At 37.8% G+C, this 24,748-nt stretch overlaps 1 protein-coding gene across 1 annotated transcript in view; it reads right to left on the bottom strand.

Moving 5' to 3' along the window:
* LOC121289661 overlaps window positions 1-24,748 on the bottom strand; it is a 176,381-nt gene that overhangs the window by 138,392 nt on the left and 13,241 nt on the right. Inside the window, exons 9-20 of the mRNA XM_041209286.1 lie at window positions 22,280-22,303; window positions 21,018-21,165; window positions 18,103-18,311; window positions 16,938-17,085; window positions 15,138-15,346; window positions 12,410-12,433; window positions 11,148-11,295; window positions 8,233-8,441; window positions 7,068-7,215; window positions 5,269-5,477; window positions 2,541-2,564; window positions 1,279-1,426 (exon numbers count right to left, since the gene is read on the bottom strand). Of these exons, the coding sequence (XP_041065220.1) occupies window positions 1,279-1,426; window positions 2,541-2,564; window positions 5,269-5,477; window positions 7,068-7,215; window positions 8,233-8,441; window positions 11,148-11,295; window positions 12,410-12,433; window positions 15,138-15,346; window positions 16,938-17,085; window positions 18,103-18,311; window positions 21,018-21,165; window positions 22,280-22,303 (1,648 nt within the window). The remainder of the gene's footprint in view (window positions 1-1,278; window positions 1,427-2,540; window positions 2,565-5,268; window positions 5,478-7,067; window positions 7,216-8,232; window positions 8,442-11,147; window positions 11,296-12,409; window positions 12,434-15,137; window positions 15,347-16,937; window positions 17,086-18,102; window positions 18,312-21,017; window positions 21,166-22,279; window positions 22,304-24,748) is intronic.

Raw genomic sequence — 24,748 nt, 5'->3', positions numbered from 1 at the left:
ATCACATTAAACCTGTGCAATCCCCACAGAGGCTGCCCGACCTACTGACTATTTCCGGTATTTCTGTTTCTATTTCATTAACTTAGATTTATCTATATTGATCTAAGTATTTGCACCTTATTCAATTTAGTCTACTGCATTTGCTGCGGAGACTAAACACAGACTGCATGGCCGCTTTGCAGAACACATTCTCTCAATCCGCAAGCATGACTCAGACCTTTCTATCGCTTTCCATTTGAATTCACTACCTACCTCTCATTTCTGTCCTGGCCTGCCAATATGTTCCAATGAGGCACAATGCAAACTTGAGGAACAGCACCTCATCTTCAAATAAGGCATTCTACAGCCTTCTGGACTTAACATTGAGTTCAACAACTTCAGGCCATGAACACTGTCCTCCATTCTGATCTTTTTCTAATTTTTTTTCCCAATGCCCTCCACGCACAGGGCCATCTGTAACTTGTTCTTCTGCTTTGCATTCACAGAGCGCTAACCCTTGTTCTGCTATTAATATGTGCTGCTATCTTACCTTTAGGCCACTATTAGCACCTTCTATAGTCCTTAACACTACCATTAACATTCTGTTTGTCCTATGTCCATGACATCTTTGTCAAATTTCTCCTGAGCTCCATCAACGACTTCCTATTTTTTTCCACCTGCGCCACCATTCGTTCGTGCCCCACCCCCTTCTTCAACATTGTATAATCCCTCACATTTCTACCTCTCGTAGCTCTGAAAAAGAGTATTACAGACCCAAAATTTTTACTCTGTTTCTCTCTCCACAGATACTGCCAGGCCTGCTGAGTGTTTCCAGCATTTTCTGTTTTTTTTTACTATATTTGATCTAAGTAAGATTTTTGCACCATTTCCTCCAGTCTGTTATTATTGCATGAAATTATATTTATCTCAATAAGATTTGTCCTGTTTCACACCTCTACATGATTAATTGATCTATATCACATTGAACTATTCCAGACTCATTTACACTTATTTCCTGACCACATTGTACATTTTGTAACACTTGACTTCTGATCTCTATTCCACTGAACAGCAGTCAGCCAGGGAAATATCTCAGATCAGATGTTTCATTTATCATATGAGTTTTATTTTACTGTGAAGACCTAACAGCTTTCTATAATATTGTTTCTTGTCAACTAAATGGGGAATACGTCCTTGCTGTAATTTAAGTGAAGTGAATCCATTAGCAATGGTTAATTGGCAGCAAATACTCCTGCCATTCTTTAAATTAAATTATAGAAGTGAAACATTTTTACTTACTCAATGTAAGTGAATTCCAGCTTTATGATTTGGTTTCTTCTCCCCCTTATATACCAAGTGCATTGTGCATCATTTGGATAGGGGGAAGGATAATTGGGACTGATAACAGACCCATAGGCAGCATCAAGATACCCTCCGCAAGTTCCACCTATCAACAGTAAGAAAATGGATAAGTTCATGAGTGCAATACATGATAAAAGAACTCGCTATTTCTTTTTTATTCTCTTCCAACATTCTTTGTCAATATTCCTGCACATGAGAAATTTCAACAGGAATAGGACATAGAGGCCCTGGAGCCTGTTTCGCCATTCATTATGATCGTGTATAATCTTCCTTTTCTCATAATATTTCTTGAAACCATTCACTCCCTGTTCCTACAAGGTTCCACAGCTAGTGGTCACCAGTCACCATCTTTATGTCACTGTTGATCGTATTGACAGTGATTGGTCACATGTTAATTATTGGGCTAAGACAGTTGAGCCTGATTCTGATTTCACCAGATGTCCATACACACGGACTACCAATGGCAGGTGGTGGGAAGCCTGATAGGACTTCTTTATTCACTTCAGTAGCTTATGTGAGCTCTGAGGCCCATAGCCACCCTGCCATTGCTTTGGCTGCAACCAGATAAACCAATTGGCAATCAAGCCTGGAAACTTCCTGTTTGTGTGGTTCAGCTATTCGCTGAATACGCTTGCAGCGTGTTTGGTGGAGCCAGATATATATTCTAACATGTAAATATAAATACAAAAAATTACACAAAGTTTTCCACATATCAATGTGCATAAAAAGGTGAGCTTTCTGATTTTTAGATGTGAATGTTAATATTGGATATCTGATAAACTGACATTCTGCAGCAATGTGACATTTCTAATCAAATTTGTTACTTTACTGCAGACCATTAGATTTCTGTATTAAAAGACATTTCTCCTACTAACGTTTGCAACATTGCTAGCATTTCAACTTTTGATATTTAAACTTTCCCCATTATTGTCAAATTTTCATTGCTCAGTTGAGTCAAATTTTTAACAATATTGGCTCTATTGTTGAGCTCACCAACATTTCAGGCTCAGACATGAAGAGCGGCAACATGGTGAAGTAGCAGATGGTTGCTTCTGTGCACATAACTGTACCCAAGCACAATCACAGTGTTCATGAAATGGGGGGTCATGTCAACTCAGCCCTGATATATCTGTTTGGAAACTCCTCTGCCTGAAGTTGAGTTTTAAAGAAGAAGATGAGGAAAATTTAAACATAGTTACCTGATGTTGGTGTTGTGAAGGTTTCTAAAAGTACAGATTAAAATGAGGAAAATTATTTAGTGAACCATGAATAAATAATGAAAAAATATTGTTTCCAGTTATGAGATAACGGATACAATATGTAGAAATTACAATATGAAAACATGCTATTCATCCCAACAAGGCCATGACAATATTTACCCCAACCCGTCACATTGACAAATAATTCGATTCATATGTACAATTTGTTAGCATATCCCTTCATCTCCTTTTCCACCTATTCAACCTAAACTTGAGTAGTGACATGGCCTTCAACCTCACGTGGCACGCAGCCGATTCTCCCCTATAGATGGTTGGTTGAGTTTCCAAGTCTACAATTGTTACAACAGGGTGTTCTGAGACAACAGTTTGACAGACAGCTCAAAGGGGCTAATGCAGTGTTAGCTTTCTTTAAAGTTGAAACAGAATAGATTTTTAAAAAATTAATCAAAGTTTAACCATTTGAAGAGATTTAAAAACTTTGAATGGATTTAATGAATGGGTAGCATTTCAATATCAAGTGTGTAGGACTGAGAGCTGTATTAATCTGTTGGAAGTTCAATTTCTGGAATCTCCAGATGGCCCCTGAGGTCTGCATATAGTGGATACTGGATGAGTTGCTATGCAGGTGGCATAAAGGCTTGAGGTGTCATGGGGATAGTGATGGGGTTTGAGGGAGGGTGAGGGGGGAGAGCTAGAGGGTCAAACAAGTTCTGAGACAACTGGAACAAAGTCCCAGGTAACCAATGTGGGACTTTTAACCAGACTGCATGAGCACTCGCCTGCCCCTGTGGCAGTCTATGCACTATGGAGTCTTGCGTCCAATCATTGTTTCCAAATCTGTGACTGTTTACTTTGGAATGTAACAACTTTAACATGGAGGAGGAATTCTTCATTCTTTCAAGAAATAAAACAATTAATCTTATTGGACGGAAGCTGCATAATTTCAAAACTCTATCACTAGGCATAGCATTGCCCAGCTAAAATGCCCCTCAGTGTCATCATACACTGAGGATGCAGCACTGACAAAGTTCTTATTTTTGATGATAAAACTTCTCTGTTAAGGTTTGATTTTTTGATGCAGGATAAAAGCAATGATGTATTAATGTTAAATTTTCAACAGGTATTTCTGAGGGAAAACAGAAATATTGGAGCTGAAATTCCTTCCGCTGTCTATTTTAAGAAAAATTGGATTTTAGTAAGAAGTGACAATTTTTCACTAAAGTTACCACAGTTCGGAATTTCTGTCCTACTTAATGTTAATACTGTAAGTGCCTTCCCTGTTGAAAGAAGAGGAGGGTAGGTTTGAGCAACCTTAACATTGATATGAGTAAATAATAATTCTGGGTATTAAATATGTAAAAATATTCAGGATAAAGACAATAGGCTGAAGTTAAAGCTTCTGATATATGATTACATCATGTAAATATTTTTTGTTGCATTTTTAATATCACTCAGGACGCTTAAGCAATTTACAGTTTAGAGTTTGTATTTAATTGTGTAGTCGAGGTTAGGTGGCTTTGATGCAGAGACTGGAAATTGGGGTAGGGCCCACTTGCCCCAGGTTTGTGCCCATTCTTCCGCCCACACTGATGTTCAATAAATACTTAATGAATCTAGTAGGGAAATCGAGAGAAACTGCTTCATTCTGAGCCAAGTTAGAATGTGAATTTTGCTACTAAACGCAGTAATGAAGGTGAATAACATAGATGTAGTCCAAGCTAAGCTAGATGAGGACATGCAGGAAAAAGGTATAGAAGGAAAGTTGATATGTTTGGAAGAAAAGGAGTGGGAAGAAGTCTATATGGAGCATAAATGCTGGCTTGGACTGCGTGGCCTGTTTTTTGAGCTGTAAGTACTTTGTAATTTGTCAAAATTAATGATACAAATGGAAATAATTTGCTATCTGGTCTTTTCTCTCCATTTTTTTTTGCCTTCAGTCTTGCTGAACACAGAGTGAAATTTTGCACAGCAGAGATGGAAACATATTTTGCACAGAGAAGTGTTTAGGCTAAACAGACCCAGGCCAGTGGATTTTCATTGTCTCAGTTGACGACCATTTTGGAAGCTTCCAACTCCAGAGCAGCCAAACTCTGCATCAACTAATTTTATGATTTTCTTTGAGAAGTGGTGGGAACAAAAGGTACTGGATGTGACGCTAAGAGGTGGAACAGATTGGGACACACAAAATCAGCTTTTTTAGTTTACTTAAGGCACCTTTACTATGTCATAACACCAATGATAACTGTCAACTACATCTCCAAACAGAATGAAATATAAAACTATACACTTGGCATTCAATCTTTTCTAGGAGTGGATATATTTTTAAACTTGCTTTCTGAGAAAATCAAGAAGAAAGCCAGGAAGAGTGTTCACATGAAAAGACAAAATGTGACTGCACTACTTTGAAAATGTGGGATACATTTTCAACTCGTTGCCGTTATGTGAGACTTATATTTTGAGAGAAATCAATGGAAACACCAATCAGGCAGCTTCTATAATTATAATTATAATAATTACAGTAATAAATAAGCTATAATTACATGGCCTGACTGCAAGGTCAGAATTGTACCTAGGCACTAAGTTGAAAATCTGATAAAGAGCTTTAGTTGAGATTTCAATGGGTTGAGATACATCAAGTCCTAATTTCTCTACATTTCTTCTAGTTTAAAGTACCTTGCAAGTTTGAGACAAATGTAACAAATCTCACCATCATTGTTTGGCAGAGAGGAGTAGTTTGCAGCAAACCCACGTCTAGTAACACTGGAATCAGATCTAAAATATATTGTCATACTGTTCGATGATGATGTAAATATCTCATCTGATCCATTGCAAAATTTCAAAAGCAAAACAGAATTTGTTGTGGGCCCATCATATATAGCAATATAATCATATGAGCACCCTGATGTATATTCGAGCCTGTTGAGAGAATGATCATAGTTTGAAAATGAATGTTGCAGTAAAACCTTGTTTATAGTCAACTTCCTTAATCAATCAGATAATGATAAGTATGCCTGCATCTATAAGCACCATTAGAAGACATTTCAGTTCCGAAACAAAAAAAAACATATTGGACAATTGGAAAAGGAAGATTTGCATTTACATAGCACTTTTCTTGAACAGCAGCATTTTACAGCCAATGAAATACTTCGGAAGTGTAACCCTTATAGTAATGCAGGGACATGGCAGTCAAGTAGTGCACAGCAAATTTCCACAAACGGCATTACGATAACAACCAGACAATCTGTTTTGGTGATGTTGATTGACCGGGCATAACTCTACTGCCATTTTTTGAGATCATTGAATCTTTTACATCCAGCCAAATGGGCAGACAAGAACTCAGTATATCATCTCATCCATAAGGAGCTACCTCCAATAATTTTTTTCTTATTCATCCACGATATGTGGGCTTCGCTGGCTGGGCCAGTGTTTATTGCCCATCACTTGTTGCCCTTGAGAAGGTGGTTGTGAGCTGCCTTCTTGAACCGCTGCAGCCCATGTGGTGTGGGTGATATGTTTCAGTGAAGTACAATGCAAACTGGAGGAACAGCACCTTATCTTTCAATAAGGTGCTATACAGCCTTCTGGACTTAACACTGAGTTTAACAACTTCAGACCATTATTCTCCATTCTGATCTTTTTCTATTTTTTTTCCAATTCTCACCACCCACAGGGCCATTTGTAGCTTTTTTGTGCTTTGCTTTCACAGAGTGCTAACCCTTGTTCTGTTATTAACATGTTCTACTATCTTACCATTACGCCACTATTAGTACCTTCGTTAGACTTTAACACTACCATTAACACTCATTTTGTCATGTGTCCATGACATATCTGTCAAATCTCTACTAAGCTCCAACCCATCAATGGCTTCCTACTTGTTTTATACTGCTCCACCACTCCCCCGCGCCCCCGGACCTCCCTCTTCAACAGTGTAAATTCCCACACATTTCTACTTCCATTCAGCTCTGAGGAAGAGTATTTCAGACCCAAAATGTTAACTCTGTTTCTCTCTCCACAGATGCTGCCAGTACTGCTGAGTGTTTCCAGCATTTTCTGCTTTTATTATATTTGATCTAAGTAAGATCTTTGCAACATTTCCTCCAGTCTGTTATTATTTCATGAAATTATATTTATGTCAATAAGATTTGTCCATCTTTCAGACTTCTACATGATTAATTGATCTATATCACGTTGAACTATTCCAGACTCATTTGCACTCATTTCAAGATCACATTGTACATTGTGTAACACTTGACTGCTGATTTCTATTCCGCTGAACAGCAGTCAGCCAGGGAAATATCTCAGATCAGATGCTTCATTTCATCATATGAGTTTTATTTTACTGTGAAGACCTAACAGCTTTCTATAATATTGTTTCTTGTCAACAAAATGGAGAATACCTCCTTGTTGTAATTTAAGTGAAGTGACTCCATTAGCAATAGCTAATTGGCAGCAAATACTCTTGCTATTCTTTAAATTAAATTTTAGAAGTGAAACATTTTTACTTACTCAACGTAAGTGAATTGCAGCTTTATGATTTGGTTTCTGTCCCCTCTTATATACCAAGAGCATTGTGCATTATTTGGATAGGGAAATGGATATTTGGGACTGAGAATAGAACCATAAGCAGCATCAAGATACCCTCCACAAGATCCACCTATCGACGGTAAGAAAATGGATAAGTTCATGAGTGCAATACATGATAAAAGAACAAGCTATTTATTTTTTATTCTCTACCAAAATTCTTTGCCAATTTTCTTGCACATAAGAAATTTCAACAGGAATAGGACATAGAGGCCCTGGAGCCTGCTTCGCCATTCATTATGATCATGGATAATCTTCCTTTTCTCATAATATTTCTTAAAACTATTCACTCCATGTTCCTATAAGGTTCCACAGCTAGTGGTCACCAGTCACCTTCTTTATGTCACTGTTGATCGTATTGACAGTGATTGGTCACATGTTAATTATTGGGCTAAGACAGTTGAGCCTGATTCTGATTTCACCAGATGTCCATACACACGGACTACCAATGGCAGGTGGTGGGAAGCCTGATAGGACTTCTTTATTCACTTCAGTAGCTTATGTGAGCTCTGAGGCCCATAGCCACCCTGCCATTGCTTTGGCTGCAACCAGATAAACCAATTGGCAATCAAGCCTGGAAACTTCCTGTTTGTGTGGTTCAGCTGTTCGCTAAATACGCTTGCAGCGTGTTTGGTGGAGCCAGATATATATTCTAACATGTAAATATAAATACAAAAAATTACACAAAGTTTTCCACATATCAATGTGCATAAAAAGGTGAGCTTTCTGATTTTTAGATGTGAATGTTAATATTGGATATCTGATAAACTGACATTCTGCAGCAATGTGACATTTCTAATCAAATTTGTTACTTTACTGCAGACCATTAGATTTCTGTATTAAAAGACATTTCTCCTACTGACGTTTGCAACATTGCTAGCATTTCAACTTTTGATATTTAAACTTGCCCCATTATTGTCAAATTGGCCTGACTGCAAGGTCAGAATTGTACCTAGGCACTAAGTTGAAAATCTGATAAAGAGCTTTAGTTGAGATTTCAATGGGTTGAGATACATCAAGTCCTAATTTCTCTACATTTCTTCTAGTTTAAAGTACCTTGCAAGTTTGAGACAAATGTAACAAATCTCACCATCATTGTTTGGCAGAGAGGAGTAGTTTGCAGCGAACCCACGTCTGGTCACACTGGAATCAGATCTAAAATATATTGTCATACTGCTCGATGATGATATAAATATCTCATCTGATCCATTGCAAAATTTTGAAAGCAAAACAGAATTTGTTGTGGGTCCATCGTATATTGCAATATAATCATATGAGCACCCTGATGTATATTCGAGCCTGTTGAGAGAATGATCATAGTTTGAAAATGAACGTTGCAGTAAAACATTTTTTATAAATAACTTCCTTAGTTATTAGAGAATGATAAGTATGCCTGCATCTTTAAGCACCATTAGAAGACATTTCAGGTCCGAAACACAGGACATGAGAACATAGTGGACAAGTAAAAAAGGAAGATTTGCATTAAAAAGCACTTTTCATGATCAGCAGCATTTTACAGCCAATAAAATGCTTTGGAAGTGTAGCCCTTGTTGTAATGTGGGAGACAAAGCAATCAAGTTGCGTGCAGCAAATTTCCACAAACAGCATTATGATGACAACCAGACAATCTGTTTTGGTGATGTTGATTGACCGGGGATAACTCCCCTGCTATTTCTTCAGATAGTGGAACCTTTTACAACCAGTCCAGCAGGCAGACAGGACCTCAGTTCATCATCTCATGCATAAGACGTTCCACCTCCAACAATGGAGAGTTTCCTCACATACTGGAGTGTCAGTCTTGATTTTTGTGCTCAAGCCTTGGAGTGGGACTTGAACCCAAAACCTTGTGACTCGGAGATAAGTGTGCTACTAAATGAGCTTTTGTGACAAACAGTCGAGTGAACTCAATGTATCCAGCCCATTCTATCCACAGATCTAGTGGGATTTGCTTCATAAATACTCCAATAAATTTGTCTTAAAATTCTCTCCCAGCTTTTCAAGATTATCAAACATAACAGCAATACTTGGTAAGATGTAAATACCAAAGGTGACAAGGACTCCCCATGCAGGTTTCAACTATGCATTCAGCTGTGAAACAACCACTGGAAATTCAACTGCAGGAAACCTCACAGCCTGCTGAGAATGCTTTGTTTAATAATGTCCTCACTTCAGCTGTAATGCATCAAGTTCCTTCAAGAGACTAGGCTTCCCTCATACGACACAGAGACTGAGTTAACCATAATTTGTACAAGTGTATTCCATTTACCTACGTCAAAGAGATTGTGGGACCACATTGTGTTTGAGCATGCATCTGAGGACGATTATGTGAGATGTAGCGGTTTAAACTTGGGTTAAGTGTATGAGAATAAATAACATTCTTTAGATTAAAAGTCGCAAAAGACTGCTGCAGATTCTGTTAAACTGACATACAATCTGCAAGGGGTATGAAAACACACACAATCTTTAATCACTAAACATACTAATCATGGCGGTTAAACGAAGACAAACATTTTGTTCACGACACAATCACATCTTTTGGTTTTTCCCATTTAGCGAATGAACAATCCTTTGTTACATACAGACTTGTATACAGACACCTTTTTTGTTCCAATATTTAACAACTCATACAAAAACAAAGCACTACAGATTTTAGAAATCTGAAATAACAACAGAATATACTGCATATACTCATCAAGTCTGGCAGCTTCCGAGGAGAGACAAACAGAAATAACATTAAACCTGTGCAATCCCCACAGAGGCTGCCCGACCTACTGACTATTTCCGGTATTTCTGTTTCTATTTCATTAACTTAGATTTATCTATATTGATCTAAGTATTTGCACCTTATTCAATTTAGTCTACTGCATTTGCTGCGGAGACTAAACACAGACTGCATGGCCGCTTTGCAGAACACATTCTCTCAATCCGCAAGCATGACTCAGACCTTTCTATCGCTTTCCATTTGAATTCACTACCTACCTCTCATTTCTGTCCTGGCCTGCCAATATGTTCCAATGAGGCACAATGCAAACTTGAGGAACAGCACCTCATCTTCAAATAAGGCATTCTACAGCCTTCTGGACTTAACATTGAGTTCAACAACTTCAGGCCATGAACACTGTCCTCCATTCTGATCTTTTTCTAATTTTTTTTCCCAATGCCCTCCACGCACAGGGCCATCTGTAACTTGTTCTTCTGCTTTGCATTCACAGAGCGCTAACCCTTGTTCTGCTATTAATATGTGCTGCTATCTTACCTTTAGGCCACTATTAGCACCTTCTATAGTCCTTAACACTACCATTAACATTCTGTTTGTCCTATGTCCATGACATCTTTGTCAAATTTCTCCTGAGCTCCATCAACGACTTCCTATTTTTTTCCACCTGCGCCACCATTCGTTCGTGCCCCACCCCCTTCTTCAACATTGTATAATCCCTCACATTTCTACCTCTCGTAGCTCTGAAAAAGAGTATTACAGACCCAAAATTTTTACTCTGTTTCTCTCTCCACAGATACTGCCAGGCCTGCTGAGTGTTTCCAGCATTTTCTGTTTTTTTTTACTATATTTGATCTAAGTAAGATTTTTGCACCATTTCCTCCAGTCTGTTATTATTGCATGAAATTATATTTATCTCAATAAGATTTGTCCTGTTTCACACCTCTACATGATTAATTGATCTATATCACATTGAACTATTCCAGACTCATTTACACTTATTTCCTGACCACATTGTACATTTTGTAACACTTGACTTCTGATCTCTATTCCACTGAACAGCAGTCAGCCAGGGAAATATCTCAGATCAGATGTTTCATTTATCATATGAGTTTTATTTTACTGTGAAGACCTAACAGCTTTCTATAATATTGTTTCTTGTCAACTAAATGGGGAATACGTCCTTGCTGTAATTTAAGTGAAGTGAATCCATTAGCAATGGTTAATTGGCAGCAAATACTCCTGCCATTCTTTAAATTAAATTATAGAAGTGAAACATTTTTACTTACTCAATGTAAGTGAATTCCAGCTTTATGATTTGGTTTCTTCTCCCCCTTATATACCAAGTGCATTGTGCATCATTTGGATAGGGGGAAGGATAATTGGGACTGATAACAGACCCATAGGCAGCATCAAGATACCCTCCGCAAGTTCCACCTATCAACAGTAAGAAAATGGATAAGTTCATGAGTGCAATACATGATAAAAGAACTCGCTATTTCTTTTTTATTCTCTTCCAACATTCTTTGTCAATATTCCTGCACATGAGAAATTTCAACAGGAATAGGACATAGAGGCCCTGGAGCCTGTTTCGCCATTCATTATGATCGTGTATAATCTTCCTTTTCTCATAATATTTCTTGAAACCATTCACTCCCTGTTCCTACAAGGTTCCACAGCTAGTGGTCACCAGTCACCATCTTTATGTCACTGTTGATCGTATTGACAGTGATTGGTCACATGTTAATTATTGGGCTAAGACAGTTGAGCCTGATTCTGATTTCACCAGATGTCCATACACACGGACTACCAATGGCAGGTGGTGGGAAGCCTGATAGGACTTCTTTATTCACTTCAGTAGCTTATGTGAGCTCTGAGGCCCATAGCCACCCTGCCATTGCTTTGGCTGCAACCAGATAAACCAATTGGCAATCAAGCCTGGAAACTTCCTGTTTGTGTGGTTCAGCTATTCGCTGAATACGCTTGCAGCGTGTTTGGTGGAGCCAGATATATATTCTAACATGTAAATATAAATACAAAAAATTACACAAAGTTTTCCACATATCAATGTGCATAAAAAGGTGAGCTTTCTGATTTTTAGATGTGAATGTTAATATTGGATATCTGATAAACTGACATTCTGCAGCAATGTGACATTTCTAATCAAATTTGTTACTTTACTGCAGACCATTAGATTTCTGTATTAAAAGACATTTCTCCTACTAACGTTTGCAACATTGCTAGCATTTCAACTTTTGATATTTAAACTTTCCCCATTATTGTCAAATTTTCATTGCTCAGTTGAGTCAAATTTTTAACAATATTGGCTCTATTGTTGAGCTCACCAACATTTCAGGCTCAGACATGAAGAGCGGCAACATGGTGAAGTAGCAGATGGTTGCTTCTGTGCACATAACTGTACCCAAGCACAATCACAGTGTTCATGAAATGGGGGGTCATGTCAACTCAGCCCTGATATATCTGTTTGGAAACTCCTCTGCCTGAAGTTGAGTTTTAAAGAAGAAGATGAGGAAAATTTAAACATAGTTACCTGATGTTGGTGTTGTGAAGGTTTCTAAAAGTACAGATTAAAATGAGGAAAATTATTTAGTGAACCATGAATAAATAATGAAAAAATATTGTTTCCAGTTATGAGATAACGGATACAATATGTAGAAATTACAATATGAAAACATGCTATTCATCCCAACAAGGCCATGACAATATTTACCCCAACCCGTCACATTGACAAATAATTCGATTCATATGTACAATTTGTTAGCATATCCCTTCATCTCCTTTTCCACCTATTCAACCTAAACTTGAGTAGTGACATGGCCTTCAACCTCACGTGGCACGCAGCCGATTCTCCCCTATAGATGGTTGGTTGAGTTTCCAAGTCTACAATTGTTACAACAGGGTGTTCTGAGACAACAGTTTGACAGACAGCTCAAAGGGGCTAATGCAGTGTTAGCTTTCTTTAAAGTTGAAACAGAATAGATTTTTAAAAAATTAATCAAAGTTTAACCATTTGAAGAGATTTAAAAACTTTGAATGGATTTAATGAATGGGTAGCATTTCAATATCAAGTGTGTAGGACTGAGAGCTGTATTAATCTGTTGGAAGTTCAATTTCTGGAATCTCCAGATGGCCCCTGAGGTCTGCATATAGTGGATACTGGATGAGTTGCTATGCAGGTGGCATAAAGGCTTGAGGTGTCATGGGGATAGTGATGGGGTTTGAGGGAGGGTGAGGGGGGAGAGCTAGAGGGTCAAACAAGTTCTGAGACAACTGGAACAAAGTCCCAGGTAACCAATGTGGGACTTTTAACCAGACTGCATGAGCACTCGCCTGCCCCTGTGGCAGTCTATGCACTATGGAGTCTTGCGTCCAATCATTGTTTCCAAATCTGTGACTGTTTACTTTGGAATGTAACAACTTTAACATGGAGGAGGAATTCTTCATTCTTTCAAGAAATAAAACAATTAATCTTATTGGACGGAAGCTGCATAATTTCAAAACTCTATCACTAGGCATAGCATTGCCCAGCTAAAATGCCCCTCAGTGTCATCATACACTGAGGATGCAGCACTGATAAAGTTCTTATTTTTGATGATAAAACTTCTCTGTTAAGGTTTGATTTTTTGATGCAGGATAAAAGCAATGATGTATTAATGTTAAATTTTCAACAGGTATTTCTGAGGGAAAACAGAAATATTGGAGCTGAAATTCCTTCCGCTGTCTATTTTAAGAAAAATTGGATTTTAGTAAGAAGTGCCAATTTTTCACTAAAGTTACCACAGTTCGGAATTTCTGTCCTACTTAATGTTAATACTGTAAGTGCCTTCCCTGTTGAAAGAAGAGGAGGGTAGGTTTGAGCAACCTTAACATTGATATGAGTAAATAATAATTCTGGGTATTAAATATGTAAAAATATTCAGGATAAAGACAATGGGCTGAAGTTAAAGCTTCTGATATATGATTACATCATGTAAATATTTTTTGTTGCATTTTTAATATCACTCAGGACGCTTAAGCAATTTACAGTTTAGAGTTTGTATTTAATTGTGTAGTCGAGGTTAGGTGGCTTTGATGCAGAGACTGGAAATTGGGGTAGGGCCCACTTGCCCCAGGTTTGTGCCCATTCTTCCGCCCACACTGATGTTCAATAAATACTTAATGAATCTAGTAGGGAAATCGAGAGAAACTGCTTCATTCTGAGCCAAGTTAGAATGTGAATTTTGCTACTAAACGCAGTAATGAAGGTGAATAACATAGATGTAGTCCAAGCTAAGCTAGATGAGGACATGCAGGAAAAAGGTATAGAAGGAAAGTTGATATGTTTGGAAGAAAAGGAGTGGGAAGAAGTCTATATGGAGCATAAATGCTGGCTTGGACTGCGTGGCCTGTTTTTTGAGCTGTAAGTACTTTGTAATTTGTCAAAATTAATGATACAAATGGAGATAATTTGCTATCCGGTCTTTTCTCTCCATTTTTTTTTGCCTTCAGTCTTGCTGAACACAGAGTGAAATTTTGCACAGCAGAGATGGAAACATATTTTGCACAGAGAAGTGTTTAGGCTAAACAGACCCAGGCCAGTGGATTTTCATTGTCTCAGTTGACGACCATTTTGGAAGCTTCCAACTCCAGAGCAGCCAAACTCTGCATCAACTAATTTTATGATTTTCTTTGAGAAGTGGTGGGAACAAAAGGTACTGGATGTGACGCTAAGAGGTGGAACAGATTGGGACACACAAAATCAGCTTTTTTAGTTTACTTAAGGCACCTTTACTATGTCATAACACCAATGATAACTGTCAACTACATCTCCAAACAGAATGAAATATAAAACTATACACTTGGCATTCAATCTTTTCTAGGAGTGGATATATTTTTAAACTTGCTTTCTGAGAAAATCAAGAAGAAAGCCAGGAAGAGTGTTCACATGAAAAGACAAAATGTGACTGCACTACTTTGAAAATGTGGGATACATTTTCAACTCGTTGCCGTTATGTGAGACTTATATTTTGAGAGAAATCAATGGAAACACCAATCAGGCAGCTTCTATAATTATAATTATAATAATTACAGTAATAAATAAGCTATAATTACATGGCCTGACTGCAAGGTCAGAATTGTACCTAGGCACTAAGTTGAAAATCTGATAAAGAGCTTTAGTTGAGATTTCAATGGGTTGAGATACATCAAGTCCTAATTTCTCTACATTTCTTCTAGTTTAAAGTACCTTGCAAGTTTGAGACAAATGTAACAAATCTCACCATCATTGTTTGGCAGAGAGGAGTAGTTTGCAGCAAACCCACGTCTAGTAACACTGGAATCAGATCTAAAATATATTGTCATACTGTTCGATGATGATGTAAATATCTCATCTGATCCATTGCAAAATTTCAAAAGCAAAACAGAATTTGTTGTGGGCCCATCATATATAGCAATATAATCATATGAGCACCCTGATGTATATTCGAGCCTGTTGAGAGAATGATCATAGTTTGAAAATGAATGTTGCAGTAAAACCTTGTTTATAGTCAACTTCCTTAATCAATCAGATAATGATAAGTATGCCTGCATCTATAAGCACCATTAGAAGACATTTCAGTTCCGAAACAAAAAAAAACATATTGGACAATTGGAAAAGGAAGATTTGCATTTACATAGCACTTTTCTTGAACAGCAGCATTTTACAGCCAATGAAATACTTCGGAAGTGTAACCCTTATAGTAATGCAGGGGACATGGCAGTCAAGTAGTGCACAGCAAATTTCCACAAACGGCATTACGATAACAACCAGACAATCTGTTTTGGTGATGTTGATTGACCGGGCATAACTCTACTGCCATTTTTTGAGATCATTGAATCTTTTACATCCAGCCAAATGGGCAGACAAGAACTCAGTATATCATCTCATCCATAAGGAGCTACCTCCAATAATTTTTTTCTTATTCATCCACGATATGTGGGCTTCGCTGGCTGGGCCAGTGTTTATTGCCCATCACTTGTTGCCCTTGAGAAGGTGGTTGTGAGCTGCCTTCTTGAACCGCTGCAGCCCATGTGGTGTGGGTGATATGTTTCAGTGAAGTACAATGCAAACTGGAGGAACAGCACCTTATCTTTCAATAAGGTGCTATACAGCCTTCTGGACTTAACACTGAGTTTAACAACTTCAGACCATTATTCTCCATTCTGATCTTTTTCTATTTTTTTTCCAATTCTCACCACCCACAGGGCCATTTGTAGCTTTTTTGTGCTTTGCTTTCACAGAGTGCTAACCCTTGTTCTGTTATTAACATGTTCTACTATCTTACCATTACGCCACTATTAGTACCTTCGTTAGACTTTAACACTACCATTAACACTCATTTTGTCATGTGTCCATGACATATCTGTCAAATCTCTACTAAGCTCCAACCCATCAATGGCTTCCTACTTGTTTTATACTGCTCCACCACTCCCCCGCGCCCCCGGACCTCCCTCTTCAACAGTGTAAATTCCCACACATTTCTACTTCCATTCAGTTCTGAGGAAGAGTATTTCAGACCCAAAATGTTAACTCTGTTTCTCTCTCCACAGATGCTGCCAGTACTGCTGAGTGTTTCCAGCATTTTCTGCTTTTATTATATTTGATCTAAGTAAGATCTTTGCAACATTTCCTCCAGTCTGTTATTATTTCATGAAATTATATTTATGTCAATAAGATTTGTCCATCTTTCAGACTTCTACATGATTAATTGATCTATATCACGTTGAACTATTCCAGACTCATTTGCACTCATTTCAAGATCACATTGTACATTGTGTAACACTTGACTGCTGATTTCTATTCCGCTGAACAGCAGTCAGCCAGGGAAATATCTCAGATCAGATGCTTCATTTCATCATATGAGTTTTATTTTACTGTGAAGACCTAACAGCTTTCTATAATATTGTTTCTTGTCAACAAAATGGAGAATACCTCCTTGTTGTAATTTAAGTGAAGTGACTCCATTAGCAATAGCTAATTGGCAGCAAATACTCTTGCTATTCTTTAAATTAAATTTTAGAAGTGAAACATTTTTACTTACTCAACGTAAGTGAATTGCAGCTTTATGATTTGGTTTCTGTCCCCTCTTATATACCAAGAGCATTGTGCATTATTTGGATAGGGAAATGGATATTTGGGACTGAGAATAGAACCATAAGCAGCATCAAGATACCCTCCACAAGATCCACCTATCGACGGTAAGAAAATGGATAAGTTCATGAGTGCAATACATGATAAAAGAACAAGCTATTTATTTTTTATTCTCTACCAAAATTCTTTGCCAATTTTCTTGCACATAAGAAATTTCAACAGGAATAGGACATAGAGGCCCTGGAGCCTGCTTCGCCATTCATTATGATCATGGATAATCTTCCTTTTCTCATAATATTTCTTAAAACTATTCACTCCATGTTCCTATAAGGTTCCACAGCTAGTGGTCACCAGTCACCTTCTTTATGTCACTGTTGATCGTATTGACAGTGATTGGTCACATGTTAATTATTGGGCTAAGACAGTTGAGCCTGATTCTGATTTCACCAGATGTCCATACACACGGACTACCAATGGCAGGTGGTGGGAAGCCTGATAGGACTTCTTTATTCACTTCAGTAGCTTATGTGAGCTCTGAGGCCCATAGCCACCCTGCCATTGCTTTGGCTGCAACCAGATAAACCAATTGGCAATCAAGCCTGGAAACTTCCTGTTTGTGTGGTTCAGCTGTTCGCTAAATACGCTTGCAGCGTGTTTGGTGGAGCCAGATATATATTCTAACATGTAAATATAAATACAAAAAATTACACAAAGTTTTCCACATATCAATGTGCATAAAAAGGTGAGCTTTCTGATTTTTAGATGTGAATGTTAATATTGGATATCTGATAAACTGACATTCTGCAGCAATGTGACATTTCTAATCAAATTTGTTACTTTACTGCAGACCATTAGATTTCTGTATTAAAAGACATTACTCCTACTGACGTTTGCAACATTGCTAGCATTTCAACTTTTGATATTTAAACTTGCCCCATTATTGTCAAATTGGCCTGACTGCAAGGTCAGAATTGTACCTAGGCACTAAGTTGAAAATCTGATAAAGAGCTTTAGTTGAGATTTCAATGGGTTGAGATACATCAAGTCCTAATTTCTCTACATTTCTTCTAGTTTAAAGTACCTTGCAAGTTTGAGACAAATGTAACAAATCTCACCATCATTGTTTGGCAGAGAGGAGTAGTTTGCAGCGAACCCACGTCTGGTCACACTGGAATCAGATCTAAAATATATTGTCATACTGCTCGATGATGATATAAATATCTCATCTGATCCATTGCAAAATTTTGAAAGCAAAACAGAATTTGTTGTGGGTCCATCGTATATTGCAATATAATCATATGAGCACCCTGATGTATATTCGAGCCTGTTGAGAGAATGATCATAGTTTGAAAATGAACGTTGCAGTAAAACATTTTTTATAAATAACTTCCTTAGTTATTAGAGAATGATAAGTATGCCTGCATCTTTAAGCACCATTAGAAGACATTTCAGGTCCGAAACACAGGACATGAGAACATAGTGGACAAGTAAAAAAGGAAGATTTGCATTAAAAAGCACTTTTCATGATCAGCAGCATTTTACAGCCAATAAAATGCTTTGGAAGTGTAGCCCTTGTTGTAATGTGGGAGACAAAGCAATCAAGTTGCGTGCAGCAAATTTCCACAAACAGCATTATGATGACAACCAGACAATCTGTTTTGGTGATGTTGATTGACCGGGGATAACTCCCCTGCTATTTCTTCAGATAGTGGAACCTTTTACAACCAGTCCAGCAGGCAGACAGGACCTCAGTTCATCATCTCATGCATAAGACGTTCCACCTCCAACAATGGAGAGTTTCCTCACATACTGGAGTGTCAGTCTTGATTTTTGTGCTCAAGCCTTGGAGTGGGACTTGAACCCAAAACCTTGTGACTCGGAGATAAGTGTGCTACTAAATGAGCTTTTGTGACAAACAGTCGAGTGAACTCAATGTATCCAGCCCATTCTATCCACAGATCTAGTGGGATTTGCTTCATAAATACTCCAATAAATTTGTCTTAAAATTCTCTCCCAGCTTTTCAAGATTATCAAACATAACAGCAATACTTGGTAAGATGTAAATACCAAAGGTGACAAGGACTCCCCATGCAGGTTTCAACTATGCATTCAGCTGTGAAACAACCACTGGAAATTCAACTGCAGGAAACCTCACAGCCTGCTGAGAATGCTTTGTTTAATAATGTCCTCACTTCAGCTGTAATGCATCAAGTTCCTTCAAGAGACTAGGCTTCCCTCATACGACACAGAGACTGAGTTAACCATAATTTGTACAAGTGTATTCCATTTACCTACGTCAAAGAGATTGTGGGACCACATTGTGTTTGAGCATGCATCTGAGGACGATTATGTGAGATGTAGCGGTTTAAACTTGGGTTAAGTGTATGAGAATAAATAACATTCTTTAGATTAAAAGTCGCAAAAGACTGCTGCAGATTCTGTTAAACTGACATACAATCTGCAAGGGGTATGAAAACACACACAATCTTTAATCACTAAACATACTAATCATGGCGGTTAAACGAAGACAAACATTTTGTTCACGACACAATCACATCTTTTGGTTTTTCCCATTTAGCGAATGAACAATCCTTTGTTACATACAGACTTGTATACAGACACCTTTTTTGTTCCAATATTTAACAACTCATACAAAAACAAAGCACTACAGATTTTAGAAATCTGAAATAACAACAGAATATACTGCATATACTCATCAAGTCTGGCAGCTTCCGAGGAGAGACAAACAGAAATAACATTAAACCTGTGCAATCCCCACAGAGGCTGCCCGACCTACTGACTATTTCCGGTATTTCTGTTTCTATTTCATTAACTTAGATTTATCTATATTGATCTAAGTATTTGCACCTTATTCAATTTAGTCTACTGCATTTGCTGCGGAGACTAAACACAGACTGCATGGCCGCTTTGCAGAACACATTCTCTCAATCCGCAAGCATGACTCAGACCTTTCTATCGCTTTCCTTTTGAATTCACTACCTACCTCTCATTTCTGTCCTGGCCTGCCAATATGTTCCAATGAGGCACAATGCAAACTTGAGGAACAGCACCTCATCTTCAAATAAGGCATTCTACAGCCTTCTGGACTTAACATTGAGTTCAACAACTTCAGGCCATGAACACTGTCCTCCATTCTGATCTTTTTCTAATTTTTTTTCCCAATGCCCTCCACGCACAGGGCCATCTGTAACTTGTTCTTCTGCTTTGCATTCACAGAGCGCTAACCCTTGTTCTGCTATTAATATGTGCTGCTATCTTACCTTTAGGCCACTATTAGCACCTTCTATAGTCCTTAACACTACCATTAACATTCTGTTTGTCCTATGTCCATGACATCTTTGTCAAATTTCTCCTGAGCTCCATCAACGACTTCCTATTTTTTTCCACCTGCGCCACCATTCGTTCGTGCCCCACCCCCTTCTTCAACATTGTATAATCCCTCACATTTCTACCTCTCGTAGCTCTGAAAAAGAGTATTACAGACCCAAAATTTTTACTCTGTTTCTCTCTCCACAGATACTGCCAGGCCTGCTGAGTGTTTCCAGCATTTTCTGTTTTTTTTTACTATATTTGATCTAAGTAAGATTTTTGCACCATTTCCTCCAGTCTGTTATTATTGCATGAAATTATATTTATCTCAATAAGATTTGTCCTGTTTCACACCTCTACATGATTAATTGATCTATATCACATTGAACTATTCCAGACTCATTTACACTTATTTCCTGACCACATTGTACATTTTGTAACACTTGACTTCTGATCTCTATTCCACTGAACAGCAGTCAGCCAGGGAAATATCTCAGATCAGATGTTTCATTTATCATATGAGTTTTATTTTACTGTGAAGACCTAACAGCTTTCTATAATATTGTTTCTTGTCAACTAAATGGGGAATACGTCCTTGCTGTAATTTAAGTGAAGTGAATCCATTAGCAATGGTTAATTGGCAGCAAATACTCCTGCCATTCTTTAAATTAAATTATAGAAGTGAAACATTTTTACTTACTCAATGTAAGTGAATTCCAGCTTTATGATTTGGTTTCTTCTCCCCCTTATATACCAAGTGCATTGTGCATCATTTGGATAGGGGGAAGGATAATTGGGACTGATAACAGACCCATAGGCAGCATCAAGATACCCTCCGCAAGTTCCACCTATCAACAGTAAGAAAATGGATAAGTTCATGAGTGCAATAAATGATAAAAGAACTCGCTATTTCTTTTTTATTCTCTTCCAACATTCTTTGTCAATATTCCTGCACATGAGAAATTTCAACAGGAATAGGACATAGAGGCCCTGGAGCCTGTTTCGCCATTCATTATGATCGTGTATAATCTTCCTTTTCTCATAATATTTCTTGAAACCATTCACTCCCTGTTCCTACAAGGTTCCACAGCTAGTGGTCACCAGTCACCATCTTTATGTCACTGTTGATCGTATTGACAGTGATTGGTCACATGTTAATTATTGGGCTAAGACAGTTGAGCCTGATTCTGATTTCACCAGATGTCCATACACACGGACTACCAATGGCAGGTGGTGGGAAGCCTGATAGGACTTCTTTATTCACTTCAGTAGCTTATGTGAGCTCTGAGGCCCATAGCCACCCTGCCATTGCTTTGGCTGCAACCAGATAAACCAATTGGCAATCAAGCCTGGAAACTTCCTGTTTGTGTGGTTCAGCTATTCGCTAAATACGCTTGCAGCGTGTTTGGTGGAGCCAGATATATATTCTAACATGTAAATATAAATACAAAAAATTACACAAAGTTTTCCACATATCAATGTGCATAAAAAGGTGAGCTTTCTGATTTTTAGATGTGAATGTTAATATTGGATATCTGATAAACTGACATTCTGCAGCAATGTGACATTTCTAATCAAATTTGTTACTTTACTGCAGACCATTAGATTTCTGTATTAAAAGACATTTCTCCTACTAACGTTTGCAACATTGCTAGCATTTCAACTTTTGATATTTAAACTTTCCCCATTATTGTCAAATTTTCATTGCTCAGTTGAGTCAAATTTTTAACAATATTGGCTCTATTGTTGAGCTCACCAACATTTCAGGCTCAGACATGAAGAGCGGCAACATGGTGAAGTAGCAGATGGTTGCTTCTGTGCACATAACTGTACCCAAGCACAATCACAGTGTTCATGAAATGGGGGGTCATGTCAACTCAGCCCTGATATATCTGTTTGGAAACTCCTCTGCCTGAAGTTGAGTTTTAAAGAAGAAGATGAGGAAAATTTAAACATAGTTACCTGATGTTGGTGTTGTGAAGGTTTCTAAAAGTACAGATTAAAATGAGGAAAATTATTTAGTGAACCATGAATAAATAATGAAAAAATATTGTTTCCAGTTATGAGATAACGGATACAATATGTAGAAATTACAATATGAAAACATGCTATTCATCCCAACAAGGCCATGACAATATTTACCCCAACCCGTCACATTGACAAATAATTCGATTCATATGTACAATTTGTTAGCATATCCCTTCATCTCCTTTTCCACCTATTCAACCTAAACTTGAGTAGTGACATGGCCTTCAACCTCACGTGGCACGCAGCCGATTCTCCCCTATAGATGGTTGGTTGAGTTTCCAAGTCTACAATTGTTACAACAGGGTGTTCTGAGACAACAGTTTGACAGACAGCTCAAAGGGGCTAATGCAGTGTTAGCTTTCTTTAAAGTTGAAACAGAATAGATTTTTAAAAAATTAATCAAAGTTTAACCATTTGAAGAGATTTAAAAACTTTGAATGGATTTAATGAATGGGTAGCATTTCAATATCAAGTGTGTAGGACTGAGAGCTGTATTAATCTGTTGGAAGTTCAATTTCTGGAATCTCCAGATGGCCCCTGAGGTCTGCATATAGTGGATACTGGATGAGTTGCTATGCAGGTGGCATAAAGGCTTGAGGTGTCATGGGGATAGTGATGGGGTTTGAGGGAGGGTGAGGGGGGAGAGCTAGAGGGTCAAACAAGTTCTGAGACAACTGGAACAAAGTCCCAGGTAACCAATGTGGGACTTTTAACCAGACTGCATGAGCACTCGCCTGCCCCTGTGGCAGTCTATGCACTATGGAGTCTTGCGTCCAATCATTGTTTCCAAATCTGTGACTGTTTACTTTGGAATGTAACAACTTTAACATGGAGGAGGAATTCTTCATTCTTTCAAGAAATAAAACAATTAATCTTATTGGACGGAAGCTGCATAATTTCAAAACTCTATCACTAGGCATAGCATTGCCCAGCTAAAATGCCCCTCAGTGTCATCATACACTGAGGATGCAGCACTGACAAAGTTCTTATTTTTGATGATAAAACTTCTCTGTTAAGGTTTGATTTTTTGATGCAGGATAAAAGCAATGATGTATTAATGTTAAATTTTCAACAGGTATTTCTGAGGGAAAACAGAAATATTGGAGCTGAAATTCCTTCCGCTGTCTATTTTAAGAAAAATTGGATTTTAGTAAGAAGTGACAATTTTTCACTAAAGTTACCACAGTTCGGAATTTCTGTCCTACTTAATGTTAATACTGTAAGTGCCTTCCCTGTTGAAAGAAGAGGAGGGTAGGTTTGAGCAACCTTAACATTGATATGAGTAAATAATAATTCTGGGTATTAAATATGTAAAAATATTCAGGATAAAGACAATAGGCTGAAGTTAAAGCTTCTGATATATGATTACATCATGTAAATATTTTTTGTTGCATTTTTAATATCACTCAGGACGCTTAAGCAATTTACAGTTTAGAGTTTGTATTTAATTGTGTAGTCGAGGTTAGGTGGCTTTGATGCAGAGACTGGAAATTGGGGTAGGGCCCACTTGCCCCAGGTTTGTGCCCATTCTTCCGCCCACACTGATGTTCAATAAATACTTAATGAATCTAGTAGGGAAATCGAGAGAAACTGCTTCATTCTGAGCCAAGTTAGAATGTGAATTTTGCTACTAAACGCAGTAATGAAGGTGAATAACATAGATGTAGTCCAAGCTAAGCTAGATGAGGACATGCAGGAAAAAGGTATAGAAGGAAAGTTGATATGTTTGGAAGAAAAGGAGTGGGAAGAAGTCTATATGGAGCATAAATGCTGGCTTGGACTGCGTGGCCTGTTTTTTGAGCTGTAAGTACTTTGTAATTTGTCAAAATTAATGATACAAATGGAAATAATTTGCTATCTGGTCTTTTCTCTCCATTTTTTTTTGCCTTCAGTCTTGCTGAACACAGAGTGAAATTTTGCACAGCAGAGATGGAAACATATTTTGCACAGAGAAGTGTTTAGGCTAAACAGACCCAGGCCAGTGGATTTTCATTGTCTCAGTTGACGACCATTTTGGAAGCTTCCAACTCCAGAGCAGCCAAACTCTGCATCAACTAATTTTATGATTTTCTTTGAGAAGTGGTGGGAACAAAAGGTACTGGATGTGACGCTAAGAGGTGGAACAGATTGGGACACACAAAATCAGCTTTTTTAGTTTACTTAAGGCACCTTTACTATGTCATAACACCAATGATAACTGTCAACTACATCTCCAAACAGAATGAAATATAAAACTATACACTTGGCATTCAATCTTTTCTAGGAGTGGATATATTTTTAAACTTGCTTTCTGAGAAAATCAAGAAGAAAGCCAGGAAGAGTGTTCACATGAAAAGACAAAATGTGACTGCACTACTTTGAAAATGTGGGATACATTTTCAACTCGTTGCCGTTATGTGAGAC

This window comes from Carcharodon carcharias, chromosome 17, assembly GCF_017639515.1.
Source record: "Carcharodon carcharias isolate sCarCar2 chromosome 17, sCarCar2.pri, whole genome shotgun sequence".
NCBI classification, from domain to species: domain Eukaryota; kingdom Metazoa; phylum Chordata; class Chondrichthyes; order Lamniformes; family Lamnidae; genus Carcharodon; species Carcharodon carcharias.
Note: the sequence above shows the minus strand (reverse complement) of the source record. Positions and strands in the feature narration are given on the sequence as shown.